Consider the following 13394-nt stretch of genomic DNA (forward strand, 5'->3'; position numbering starts at 1 on the left):
CCCCCGGAATTTCTTCACACACCCCAGTTTGGGAACCTATGGTATAAACTGTTCTGGAAGGACAGGCAGGAGAAAATAACGGTAGTTCGAATTAGGAGCTTTAATTCGAACTACCAAGTCCGTGCCGTGTGTAGCCACGGGCAGGTAGTTCGAACTACGGGGCATTTAAAAATAGCGGCACCCGGGAACATGCAAATGAAGCCCGGGATATTTACATCCCGGGCTTCATTTGCAAGTTCGAATGCCTACATTAACCACCTTAGTTCGAACAAGGGGGGAAGTGTAGGTATACCCTCTGGGAATTGATGGGTAGGATTCCCTGGGAGAAGGAAATCAGTCCCAGAGAGCTGGCAGTATTTTAAAGAAGACGTATTAAAGGTGCAGGAACAAGCCATCCCATTTGCAGTAGGAATAGCAAATACGGCAGGTGACCAGCTTGGCTTAACAGAGAAATATCTGGTGAGCTTATACACAAAAAGGAAGCTTGTGAGAAGTGGAAACTTTGACAGATGACTAGGGAGGAGTATAAAAATATTGCTCAATCGTGCAGGGGTGTAATCAGGAAGGTCAAAGCACAACTGGAAGTGCAGCTAGCAAGGGATGGGAAGGATAAGATGATGGGTATCTACATGTATGTTAGCTATAAGAAGAAGGTCAGGGAAACTGTGGGACTCTTACTGAATGGGAAGGCAGCCCAGTGACAGATGAGATGGAAAAAGCTGAAGTACTCAATGTGTTTTTTTTTTTTGCCTCGGTCTTCACTGACAAGGTCAGCTCTCCAAAATTTTGCAAGCAGCATAGTATGGGAAAGAGATGAGCTGCCCTCAGTGGTAAAAGAATAGGTTAAGGACTATTTAGACAAACTGAATATACACAAATCCCTGGGGCCGGACCCACTGCATCTGAGGGTGCTGAATTGGCTGATGTGATTGCAGAGCCATTGGCCATTATCTTTGAAACCTCCTGGCAATCGGGGGAGGTCCTGGACGACTAGAAAAGGCAAATATAGTGCCCATTTTTTAAAAAGGGAAGATGCCTACAATTAACAGACGGGTCAGCCTCACCTCTGTCCCTGGAAATATCATGGAACAAGTACTTAAGGAATCCATTTTGAAACACTTGGAGAAGAGGAAGGTGATCAGGAATATTCAAATATATTCACCAAAGACAAGTCATGCCTGACCAACCTAATTGCATTTTTTTTTAATGAGATAACTGCCGCTGTGAATATGGAGGTAGCACTGGACATGATATACCTTGACTTTAGCAAAGCTTTTGATATGGTCTTTCACAGTATTCTTTCCAGAAAGTTAAAGAAGAATGCCTTGGATGAATGGATTATTTGGTGGACAGAAAGTTGTCTAGATCATTGGGAATGGGCTCTATTGGTCACAATGGCTTGATGTCTAATTGGCAGCCAGTATCAAGTGGAGCACCTTAAGGGCCAGTTCTGTGGCTAATTTTGTTCAACATCTTAATTAACAACCTGGATGAGGGGATGGATTGCACCCTCAGTAAGCTTGTGAATGACACTATATGTTGTGGGGAGAGGTAGACATGCTGGATGGAAGGACTAGGGTCTAGAGTGACCTAGACAAATTGGAGATTTGGGCCAAAAGAAATCTAATGAGGTTCTACAAGGACAAGTTTAGAATCCCAAGCACTGCTACAGATGGGTAACCAACTGGCTAAGCAGCAATTCTGCAGAAAAAGACCTGGGGATTAAAGTAGACAAGAAGCTGGCTATAAGTCAACATTGTGCCTTTGTTGCCGAGAAAGCTAACAACATATTGAGGTACATTAGTAGGAGTACTGCCAGCAGATCGAGGCAAGTGATTACTCCCCTCTATGCGGCACTGGTGAGGAGTATTGCATCCAGTTTTGAGCTCCCCACTACACAACAGAGGTGGAAAAATTGGAGAGAGCCCAGTGGAGGGCGACAAAAATTATTAGAGAGCTGGGGTACATAACTTAGGAGGAGAGGCTGAGGAAACTGGGCCTATTTAAGTCTGCAGAAAAGAAGGATGAGGGGGGATTTGATAGCAGTCCTCAACTATCCGAAGGAGGGAATTCCAAAGAGGATTGTTTTCAGTGGTGGCAGATGACAGAATGAAGAGCAATGGTCTCAAGTTGCAGTAGGAGTGGTCTACGTTGGATATTATGAAAACATGACTTCCCTGGAAGGGTGGTGTAGCACTGATATGGGTTACCTAGGGAGGTGGTGGAATCTCCATCTTCAGAGTTTTTTAAGGTCTGGCTTGATAAAGCCCAGTCGGGGATGATTTAGTCGGGATTTGTCCTGCTTTGAGAGCAAGGGGTTGGACTACATGACCTCCTGAGGTCTCTTCCAACCCTCATCTTCTATGATTTCTCCAGTCACCCCATATAGCCAACAGATCAGTGGTTAGACTACTCCTTTGAGGCGTGGGAGATGAAAGTTCAAATTCTCTCTTATTTAAAACAGTGACTTGAACTTGGGCCTCCTACAACTGGGTGAATGCTCTAACCACTTAGCTATCAAGAACACAGACGGGGCACCCTAGTGATGCATTGTATGCTCCGAACACATCTACCAGGTTAGGCCCACCAGATGAGAGAAACAGAGGAACTCTTAGATCAAGGATCCTGGTTGGGTTCCTTGTTAGCTAGGAATCAAGCAGCCAAGCAATAGCAAGACTTGACTATCTTGAATCTAGGTATTGTACCAGCATAGAGAAATGGGAATGAGAACAACAGAGAGCCAACTATATGCAGGGCTAGAGTTTTTTGAGTGTTTCATTTGTTTAGTTTTCATTGTAAGATATACAGAAGGATGAAAGAACTAGATTTAGAAAGAATTAGATGCTCTATGTGTAAGAAATCTGTTTGGGAACCATTTGTTATGAAATAACACATCATGTAGAAATAGAGAAGATAAGCTTGGTTAAAAGGAATGAGTTGATGTAATAATACAACACTCATCTGTGGTCTACTGTAGGTGAGTAGTAGAAGCAATGAAACACCAGAGGAGAGACCAATTATTTTCTCTGGATGGAAACAATTCAGGAGGAAGTGGAATCATAGAATCTTAGAACACTAGAACTGGAAGAGAGCTCGAGAGGTCATCGAGTCCAGTCCCTGGCCCTCACGGCAGGAATTACCACAAGCGCCAGAGGAAAAATTGGATACATAATGAAAAACACAAAATGGGGACAAAATAGCAATGGTCCTGGAGAATAGACCAGAAACTGAAACACAGCGGGGAACATATACAACACAGAAATGGAAAACTCTTCGGAGAAAAAGAAATAAATCAAATTCTGATCTAATTAATAAGGAGATGTAAGGGGGTGGAGTTGTATTTAGAGTTGCAGTGAGGTAAAGGTGAGGGACTGAGAAAAGGGGACAGAGGAGGGATTGGGGCAATGATCCAAGGGAGGGTGTAGAGACTGGGGCAGCCTGTACCAGACAAAAGCAAAAGGGCCTGCAACCACTCCCCTCAGCACCAGAAGAGAACATAGAATTTCTGAGTATCAACATTCTTCTCCTGTCAACAGCTAAGAGTGCAATCCACAGGCAAAATGTGCATCTTGTCTCTTTCTGATGATTGAGCCACATAGAGAGATGACCGTCTCCTGCTCCAGTTACTCCCTTAGCTCAAGTGACCGAAATCCGCATGTTGGCTCTAAAGATTCTAACACCCTGAGTTGTTATAGTGGCACAGGATGAAATTTCTGTGTTTTTTTTTTCATTTTGTTTTTAATAAAAGACTGTGAAACTGTACACAAAGCACTATGTTAAAAGAACATTACATTGGAAAAGTCACACACCCGACATTTAAGAAATGTCAGCATTCAGGCAGAATTATGCCAATAAAAGATTCCTACCACAAAAGGTATCCTCAGCTGGCCATTTAGGTAAGCGTTACATCAGTTTTTCACTATCAGAACAGTGCAAAGCAGACTTAACCAGGTCCAAATCCTGGTTCTGTATTTCAAGTTAGGTCAAAATGTATGGGTGTTCAGATGAAGGGAACTTAGCCTGTGTTTATCTGTCCTACTGACACAGGCCTGCTCATTTTAGTAATTGAAATATCCTGTAAATATTGTCCCCTGAGCCAAGTTGGAGTGACAATATAAATGCGTGTGTCTCTTAAGCTACATCTAGACGGCAAGTTTCTTTCGGAAAAAGCTTTTCCAGAAGAGATCTTCCAGAAAAACTTTTTTCGAAACAGAGCATCTACACAGCAAAAGCGCCACAAAAAAGCAATCTGCTTTTTCAAAAGATAGCATCCACATTGATTGGATGCTATCTCACATTTCAGTTGTGATTACTGTGGATGGAGTGGCCACCAGGGTACCTGTGCTTTTTCTTGGAGGCCTCTTCTTTCGAAAAAACACTCTCTTCTGCATCCATATACACCTTTTTCCGAAAAAGCTTTTTTAGAAAAGGCTTCTTTCTGGTAGAAAGAGGTTTACGCTGTTGGAAAAAACCCTCCGTTCTTTTGACTTTCTGTCGAAAGAACGCAATAGCAGTGTGGACGTAAGTGTAATTTTTCCAGAAAAACTCTGCAGTGTAGACATACTATCCACAAGTCAGTGTACTGCTACCCATCCCCTACATGCAGCCAGTATGGCATAGTGTCAAAGCAGTTTCTTATGTGTGCAGCTCATTCCCAATACTCCTGGCTTTGTGTGTCCCTCAGCAAAATGGAGGTCTCAGAAGTCACTGTTCTTCAAGTACTGACTGATTGGTAATCTGGTCTGAAGGGGTCTGAGCTGAACACAGCGCCTGGTTCTCTTGATGCACCAATTCATTGTGAAAGCAGGATCCGAAGGAATGCTTCCCTTACAGGAGGGGTTGGGAACCATTTTGGGGTTGGGGGCCACTGGTCCACAGAAAAATCAGTTTTTCTTCACAAGCGAGAAGAAAAAAATCCTCACTGACGTGGCCCCCAACTGAGAAGGAGAAAGACACTTTCCACATTTGCCTCCCACATCAGAGCCTAGTGGAGCCCAAGCTACTAGATTTTGTGTGCTCTAGTCCTATGGGCTCCCCAATGCTGGGGGGCTCTGAGCCTCAGGCACTGGATCCAGGTAAGCCAAAGGGCACATCCTGCCCCCGGGGCCTTAGATTCCTCGCCCCTGCCTTTCAAGGAACTTGGAATGGGGGGGAGACTCTGGGTGTATCTGTGTAAATATAGTTTGCTCCTGCTTTGCTTAGATGCATCAGATATTCAGCAGATGGAATGGTATTTTGCTCATTGTAATTAACATTATTTGTGACCCAGGATCAGCTATGTTTGTATTAAAGGCAGGGATAGCTGAAATATGATTACCAGGGTTTGTAATTTTGTGGGAGTATAGAAAAACAGGACTGTGCTAAATTATTCTAAAGAAGAGGGCTCACAGTTAGCAGAAAGAACCATGCTAAGCAAGGGGTTGGCATTCAGAGCTCTGTGAAAGGGGGGAGGGGGGATGAGGGAAGATCATTCTGGTAAGGGGGCTGCTTATCTTTCCTTGCCTGGACTGGTTAGCCTGTTCCCTTCCCACATCCTCCCCTTCTCTCTCCCCCCCCCTCCACTGTTCGAAGAACAGAGGTAAATAGGCATCACTCATCACTAAGAGTCTCTTTTCTTGTGTTAATTGTGTTGGAGTTTGTGTTTCTTCTATCCTGCTTGTTAAGAGTGAAATCACTGGCAGCTGAAATTATTTGAGACTGATGGACAGATGTCACAGCCAAGAGGTCGATGGCAGCAGATAGTGACTGAGAGCCAGGATGGTGGTGGTGGAAAGATGCAATGAGAGGCCAGCAAGGCGGCACCAGAGTGATGCAATGTGACAAGTGACCAGTAGAGAGCTGTGACAAGCAGCCAGCAGGGCGGCGGCAGAGAGCAGTGAGCAGGTGAATGGTGAGCGAGTACCAGGAGTGAGTCCGATGCCTCTTTACTGCCCCCACCCAGGATGGGAGGTGAACTCTGCAGATGCCCCTCTAAACTCTGGGTCTGCCCTGACCCAGGCAGCATCTGTGAGTGGGATGCAGAGAAGGGGTGGGCATGTGAAGAGGACGTTTGGATTGCTGGGCATAAGAACCCGAGAAGAAAAGGATACTACGCATAAATCTAAACTTTTATTCATAGTTTAGATTTATGAACCATGTTTGTGGTTGTTTCCCAGATTAATGCCAAGTTACTTCCCTTCCTTTTTTGAAAAGGTTCTTTTCTACATTCAGACTCCATGCTTGCGAGTGGAGAGGTATTGCCTCTCAGAGGTACCGAGGGGTGGTGTGTGAATTTTCCAGGTTACTTAGTCGGGGCTCAAGTCAGTTCTCTGTTGGATGGCTGGAGAGGAAGCCCTAGATATTGAACCCAGCCCTGGCTGCTGCTGGCTCCATGTGGCAGAAAGGTTACAATTAGATGTATTGTATGGCATCACAACAGAAGCAATGTATCATTATAGATCCGATACCTGTGTCGTCTTTCAGCTCCTCTGAGTGCAACTCCTCGCAAAGTGAGGTTGCATTTGTTGCTGCGGCTGTACTTTCCTGCTGCATCTCTTCTGAGGTAAGAGCCTGGCATACGGGGGATGAAGGCTCACTCTGCATCGACCTGGTGGCACCGTCAGCAGCACATGCTTTGCCTCCAGCATCTAAAACACCACATCATTTAATCTTGATTAAGCCATCAGCTGTAAGAGTGAAATCAGCCTGCCATTCTCATGTTAGCGTATGCACTGATAGCCTATCACAGGCGAAGTTCTTTGCAAGAGCTCTCTTTGGCAGCACCTGCCATTTCCAGAGGTGCTGACTGCCCTCAGCTCCCACCGACATCAGCAGGTGCTCAGCACCCCTGAAGATCAGGCCACTGATATTTGGGTGCCACCATGTGCATTTAGAGAGGCACTGTTTTATATGCCCAACTTGTAAAATGTTGGCTTAAATGTTTGGGCACAACCAAAAGCCAAACCTCTCTCAACATAGGACCAGATTCTGGCTCTCTCCCACTGAAGGATGAGGTACACTGCCAATGCTCCCATTAGCTGTAATCATTCTGACACCTTTTTAGCTTCTTAAGTGTTTTCCAACCCTGGCAGTATTTGTTCGTGGGAATACAAACTAAGTTGTCTTCCCTGATGGTCTCTCAGCAATTACAGGCTCGCCACCACCACTGCAAATCAAGCAATTGCTTTCAACTTGGGCCAGCTCTCTCCAATGATGTGTGTGTATTACATTTCCCAGTCCTAGATGCTCCTCATTAGAAGTTCATGACAAGGCTGTCTTCCCCTCCTAATGATTTCATTGCAAATTTCTTAAACGGTGATGTAAAGAAGTTAACATTAGAATCATTGGTTTGGAAAAGATCTCAGGAGGGCATCAAGTCCAACCCCCTGCTACCACTTTTTATGTTTTTAATATCGAGACCATTTACAGGGTATGTTACTGCTCCTTTGCAGAGCTCACGCTATATTTTTATAGGCTGAGATCATCCAATCTGCCTCATAATCACGTTTGGTGAAAAGTTACTGTTCTTAAAATAGCCCCTGCAGTAGCACAGTTGCTATGATACAAGGCAGGGGGGAGGGAGAGTTCATTGCCTGTGTTCCAGCTGATGGTGAAGCCAGCCTATACATAATCACTGGCACATGAACAGCTGTCTGCCCTCTCTGTAAGACGGAGCTTTTCTTTCAGTACTATAAAACATTTTACATTTGATCAAGCCGACGCTTCGCAGCTAAAAACAACACAGGGAAAACTCCACACAGTGTTTCCAAGGTGCAGAATGAGTGGCTCTGCTTTTGTAAGTGCCCTGTGCTCTCCAGAAGAGAGCTGCCTCTTTGGCAAGCCACCAAATGCTGCGCTACAATAGATACTGAGAAAGAATGTTAGCATCTTTCAATCACAGTCGAGGAAACCTGTAATGACTCATGAAATAATCAGAAGACAGCCCCATCGATGGCCTTCTAGGACTATGAATTACAAAGTTCCTGTTCAGAGGTGATCACTGTAGCAATGTGGCAGGAACTGGATGCAAGTGCATTGATTTGCAGGGGTGATACGACCCTGTAGAAAAGATGTTTTGAGTGGGGAGGTGGGAAGGGGAAGGAGGGAGAGGGTAACTTTGTCTCCCACAGGTGAGGCAATCTCTAGAGAAATACACCATCAGAAATACTGTAGAAAGTTATCTCAGGTAGGAGCAATGCTCTTCCGTGTTGGAGTACTGAACCCACCACAATGCAGAGCAATCAAAGAACAAACCTTATCATGAACTTGCTCCTGCTGCCCAAGCAGTCCTGAGAGAGATGTGCAATCCCCAGCCTCTTAAGCAGCAGTTCCCAACCGCCAGTCCACGGACCAGTGCTGGTCCATGAACCACTAGCTGCCGGGCTGCGGTAGCAGCTGGAGCTCAAGCCACCTGTTTGTGGCAGCTCAGCACCAGCAGCCGTGGCAACTGATTTTGCTTGGCGCCAGGGCTCCACGCTCCCCACCACCACCCCCGTCTCTACCCATAGAGGTGTGAGACGTGCTTGGGGAGGGTGGGGGTGCGCGCCACCGATGGCTGCTCCCCCTGCCCGTGTGGCTGGTTTTGCCCAGTGGTGGTGCTGGGTCTGAGATGGCAGCAGGAGGAGGTAGAACAGGAGGTGCCTCCCTTCCTCTTCTCATGTAGGTAAGGTGGCAATCCAGCTGGGGCTCCGCACTCCTCCCCCCCACCCATGGGGGTGTGAGACGCACTTGAGGAGGGAGGGGGTGCAAAGAGGATGTAGCGTGTATGATGCCAACAGCCACTCCCACTGCCTGCATGGCAGTAATGGCCACGCTCCCTAGAGGTGGCAGCCTGGCTTTGAGGAGTGCCAGGATGGGGTGGGGTGAAAGAGAACAGGGGTGGGGGGTCAAAGGGTTATAGGGTTAGGCACTAGGGAGCAAGGGGCTGGGCTGGGGCTAGACTGACAGGTAACATTTTATTTGCATATTTATTATTTGCATAATTAATATGCAAATAAAAGGTTACTGGTCAGCCAAAAATTTGTGAATGGGTTGCCAGTCTGCGATATAAAAAAGGTTGGGAACCCCTGCCCTAAAGTGGTGAAGGAAATCCTCAGAAGAGACACAGGTCGGGCAGAGTTAAGAGGAGACAGCAGTGCATGGCTAATGAAAGCCACTGCATAATTTCCAGTAGCACCCACTAGTGCCAACTTAGGGTGCATTGCCCTTAGCTTTTACTCAGCCACACAAAGGAAGGAAAGGAGAGTGAGGCCTGCTCACATTTTGGCACCAGCTGTGGGACAGGAGTGAGGAGGGGCTACTTGCTGGCTACTCTCCTCTCAGCGTAAGCGGGTCTTGTGTGTGGACAGAAGTTCAGGCCAGGTGCAGGGGTGGTCAGGGAGGAAACAGGAGAGTAAGCTGCACTTTGAGAAGGAGAGAGGTGATAACTTACCACCCGCTCACATAGCTAAGAAGTCAGAGGAGAGGAACTTTCCTTGAAATGAAGCAGCTCCTGCTTCAGACCTTATCCAGAGCTGGGCAGAAGGACCCCGTTAAGAATTGTTCATGTTTCTGCAGCATGGTGTAGTGAACAATGTTGGATAGCAGAGGGGCACACTGTACTGAGGGAGTGTGTCTCTGCAGCTATCAAGATGTGAGGGAGGGTTACTAGGATTCTGTCTCGATCTCCATCTCTTTCTGTCTGGATTATTTTACTGGGCAGGTACTGGTATAGGGTGGTAGTCACCTAAATACCTTTGTGAATCCCTCCCCAGGTCTGCAGCAGGAGAGCAGAGTCCCAAAGAGAAACCAGGGATTTAGAGATTTACAGCGGTGTGCTTAGCACAATGCTGCTGCTCTGACAATTGCAGTTTATTGCGGTGATTGTCCATAAAAAGAAAAGATTAGGATGCAACTGCCACAGCATGATCGTCGTCTGAGTAGGCTTCTAATCAGTTATTAAACGAGATTCTGAGCAATTTTTAACAGCAGTTAATAAACTATGTATGTTAATAAAGCCATAAAATAGCCTTTGAGATTCAAAACATCCATTGTGTTGGAAGGAAATAACATGGAGCATATTATATGGTCCTCGGTTGCCCATAATTCACACTCTTCCGTCTAGACAACAGTATGGCATTGTAAATTTGCTTGATGGTTTATAAGCACCATGTAACTATAACACAAGAAAGGAGGAGGGGAAAAATACTCAGCCAGTCCATTTCCAAGTGATCTTTTTAAAACACTATTCCCTTTGAAAGTTGTTTATTAAATGTATTTGCTTTGGTTAAAATTATTTTAATGCATAGCCCCCATTCATCCAGCTCTCTGTGATAAGTGAAAAACAGATCCAGACCTACTGCTATTGGCTTTGATGTGCTCTACATCACTTGTCCGGACTGCTCTCTTGAAAATGCTCTCTTAAAGACTCTCCCAGGTCTTCAAATTCAGAGATCAATGAAAATCATGTAGACAAATCCAGAGAACACTCTCTGTCTCTCTCTCTCCCTCTCCCTCTCCTTCTCCCTCTCCCTCCCCCCCTTTCTCTATCTGTCTACACTCCAAAAAACTTGGACTTACAACAAAACAACTTAAAGTGGGGAATTTGTTTTCTATGGCTGACTTTCATTTGCACCATTTTTTTTGCGCACGACTTAAGAGCAGGGAATGGGAGGGCATATAATATAACAATTCCTACAAGCGTTGACAACTTTAGTGCAGAACAGATGTATACTGGAGCAATTTACAGTGGGGATACCCCTGTACACGTGTGTACACAGTACACATGCACACACACACACAATTCTAGCAGAATTCCTTGGAGCTTCACTATGTGGTGAGGTAATGCACTGCACAGGAGTGTAATTTTAGAAACACACTAATGTGTTGCAGGTTAGTTGGTCAGTGTAAATCCTGCTGCTACATTTTCATGTCCTATACAAATGCGCACCGTACTACATGAAAGCACACGAGGGAACCTTTTGGGCACACCGGTAGAGTCTACATGGAACAGTTAATGTGCAATATGTGAGTGTACTTTAGAAGTCACAGTGCTAAAAGCACCTTACCCTGCCATGCATAGAAGCCCTCAGACTTAGATTTAACTATCTAGTAGTACCAATATGCTACCAGACCAAACACTGAGAAAAAAGAGTTACAGACTGACAAAAGAGTTCAGTCTTTAATAGCCAAAATTATGAAAAACTTCTATTTTGAAATAAAAGTAGCAGGTCACGTGGTTGTTTTATAGCTTTTATAAGAGACATGCATATACCTCGACTGCTGTTATGACAGGTTTCTCTGGTTAAAATGCTCACTTTTGTTTTCAGTTACTCTCCATCACAGCCTCATGAAGTGTCATTATGAGGGTTATTTATAGACTTGGGATTTTGTTTTAAATGAGGCAGTGTAATTATTGCTCCTATTCGTTCCAATAAAATATTCCACCTCTCCAATTGGACTGACTCAGTAGGCCTCTCTTCCCTCATAACACCATCTGTTACAAAGTTCTCAGCCTCAATGGGGAAAGAGGTTTTTTTAAACCCCATCTTAAAAATATGACTGTCAGCAGTTGGATCTGTGATGTTGGGAACATGCCAAACCTGGCAGAATGCGAAATGCTCTCAGGAATGGATCTCCTTTGTTCATCTAGGGCAGATCTACACTTACCAGGAGATTGGCACTGCAGCGATCAGTCCCCTGGGGGGTCGATTTAGAAGGTCTTTACTGGCTGAACATGCTCTTGATAACTCCAGTACTCCACCAGCATAAGAAACATAAAGGGAAGTTGATGGGAGAGTCTCTCCTCCCCCCATCCCCCGCCCCCACAGAGAAGACTCCGCAGTCACTCGCTCTAAGGTACTCCAACTGAGCTATTCACGTAGCTGGAGTTGCGTACCTTAGGTTGATATTGCCCTCTACTGTTGACCTCCCCTAAATCTATCTGGGTGGGGCGGGGCTTAGACAAGTAACATCTTTTTCCCCTTTGCTCCTATGGGAGCAGAGGCCATCAACAATTTCTTTCCATGCCTCTCTGTCTTGTGCCACCTTTTCTAATTCTCTCCAGCTTTTGCCCATTTTCCTCAAATTCACATCCAGGTCTCTTCTCCAACTATTCTTTGGCCTTTCTCTTCCCCTTTTCCCCTGTCTTGCTGAAAGAAGGGGAATCGGCAGGTCAGTATCTTTTCAGGTTTGGCTGCCCCGCATCATAATCCCTCTTTGAGGGCCTTTTTTAGACAAGGAAGGCTGGCTTGCTATTCAAATTGAAATTGTTGATATTATTGTAGCATATGTTTATTTTTACAGGATGGGATTGCCAGCCCCATGAGCAATCCTCCTTAGTTGCCTCTTATGACATGCTTGGAAGGATACAGAGGTCCTATTCTTAATTCCCCATAGGGCCCCGGGAACCTCACGGGGTAGACAAGTAACATACGGAATCACAATGTGTATGTATGGCAAGTTAGCAACTTGCATTCAGTCATTGATTCACACTTGTTTTGTATTGAGGTAAGCTTTTAAAAATAACAGTACTAAATGCTTCCCTCTTCAAAGCACTGATAGAATGAGAATACCCTTTGTACTAAACTTGGTTTACCAGAAAGGCAACGGAAAATGTGCATGAATATCATTCTGAGAGCTCTGCATTCATGGATTGTCCTTGTGAGCTTCATTCCTGAATACTTCTGAACAGCTGAGTTCATATCCATAGAAGCTTCACTGAGGTTCTTGGCAATCTGAGTAGAAAGACCGGGGGCGCTAACAGCTTCTGCAGGCCCCCAAACAAGGTGGGCAGTGGCTCTGCACCCCAGAAGGGGCAGGGCTTCAGACAGAAGAGGTGGGGCTTCGGACAAATAGGACAGGGCCAGTGCAGCCAGCCCTCAGCATTGCCTGGACCACTGCGCTGACCCCACCAGCCCTTAGAGCCATGCAGCGCATGCCGAACAGTGCTTCCGCGATGATTTAGAGGGGCTGAAGCAACTGCCCTCTTTTCCTCCCCCCTCCCGTTGGCAGGCCTGAGAAGGGCTTACAGCAATTGCACAAAGCATAGTTGAATTCCTGTCTTGTTTAAATCCCCAAACAGTGGAATGGCCCCCAAGATGGAGTTACACCATGAATAACACTGGATATGTTGAATGACACAAGGTATAAAACTGATTCAATGATTATTCAATCTGGTCACTGTTTTCTCCCCCCCCCCCCCCCCCCCGGCTCTGGGTGTTTATTATTTCTTGCAGTCAAATGTGTCCAACCCTCATGCAAAGGGCAACAAGAAAAAACGAAGACAGGTTTTACTTGCCTTGTTCCATCATTTCCAGGAGACCTTTCTTAATGAGTTCATCCCGACCTTGCCTTGCCGTAATCTTCTTCTCTAACACTGCAGAAAGTGATAGCATAACACAAAATCAGAGCAATCAGTGGATGGAAGTACAGTAGAC

The 13394-nt window shown here is 45.5% G+C and overlaps 1 protein-coding gene across 2 annotated transcripts in view; it reads right to left on the minus strand.

Annotated features, from left to right (window-relative positions):
* Positions 1–13394, minus strand: part of PHACTR3 (phosphatase and actin regulator 3) — a 205557-nt gene that overhangs the window by 72630 nt on the left and 119533 nt on the right. For both annotated transcript variants that reach the window (XM_075901114.1, XM_075901115.1), the window contains 2 exons: positions 13256–13333; positions 6447–6626 (listed from right to left, as the gene is read on the minus strand). In XM_075901114.1, coding sequence (XP_075757229.1) covers positions 6447–6626; positions 13256–13333 — 258 coding nt within the window. The remainder of the gene's footprint in view (positions 1–6446; positions 6627–13255; positions 13334–13394) is intronic.

The sequence above is a fragment of the Pelodiscus sinensis genome, chromosome 18 (genome assembly GCF_049634645.1).
Source record: "Pelodiscus sinensis isolate JC-2024 chromosome 18, ASM4963464v1, whole genome shotgun sequence".
In the NCBI taxonomy this organism is placed as follows: Eukaryota; Metazoa; Chordata; order Testudines; family Trionychidae; genus Pelodiscus; species Pelodiscus sinensis.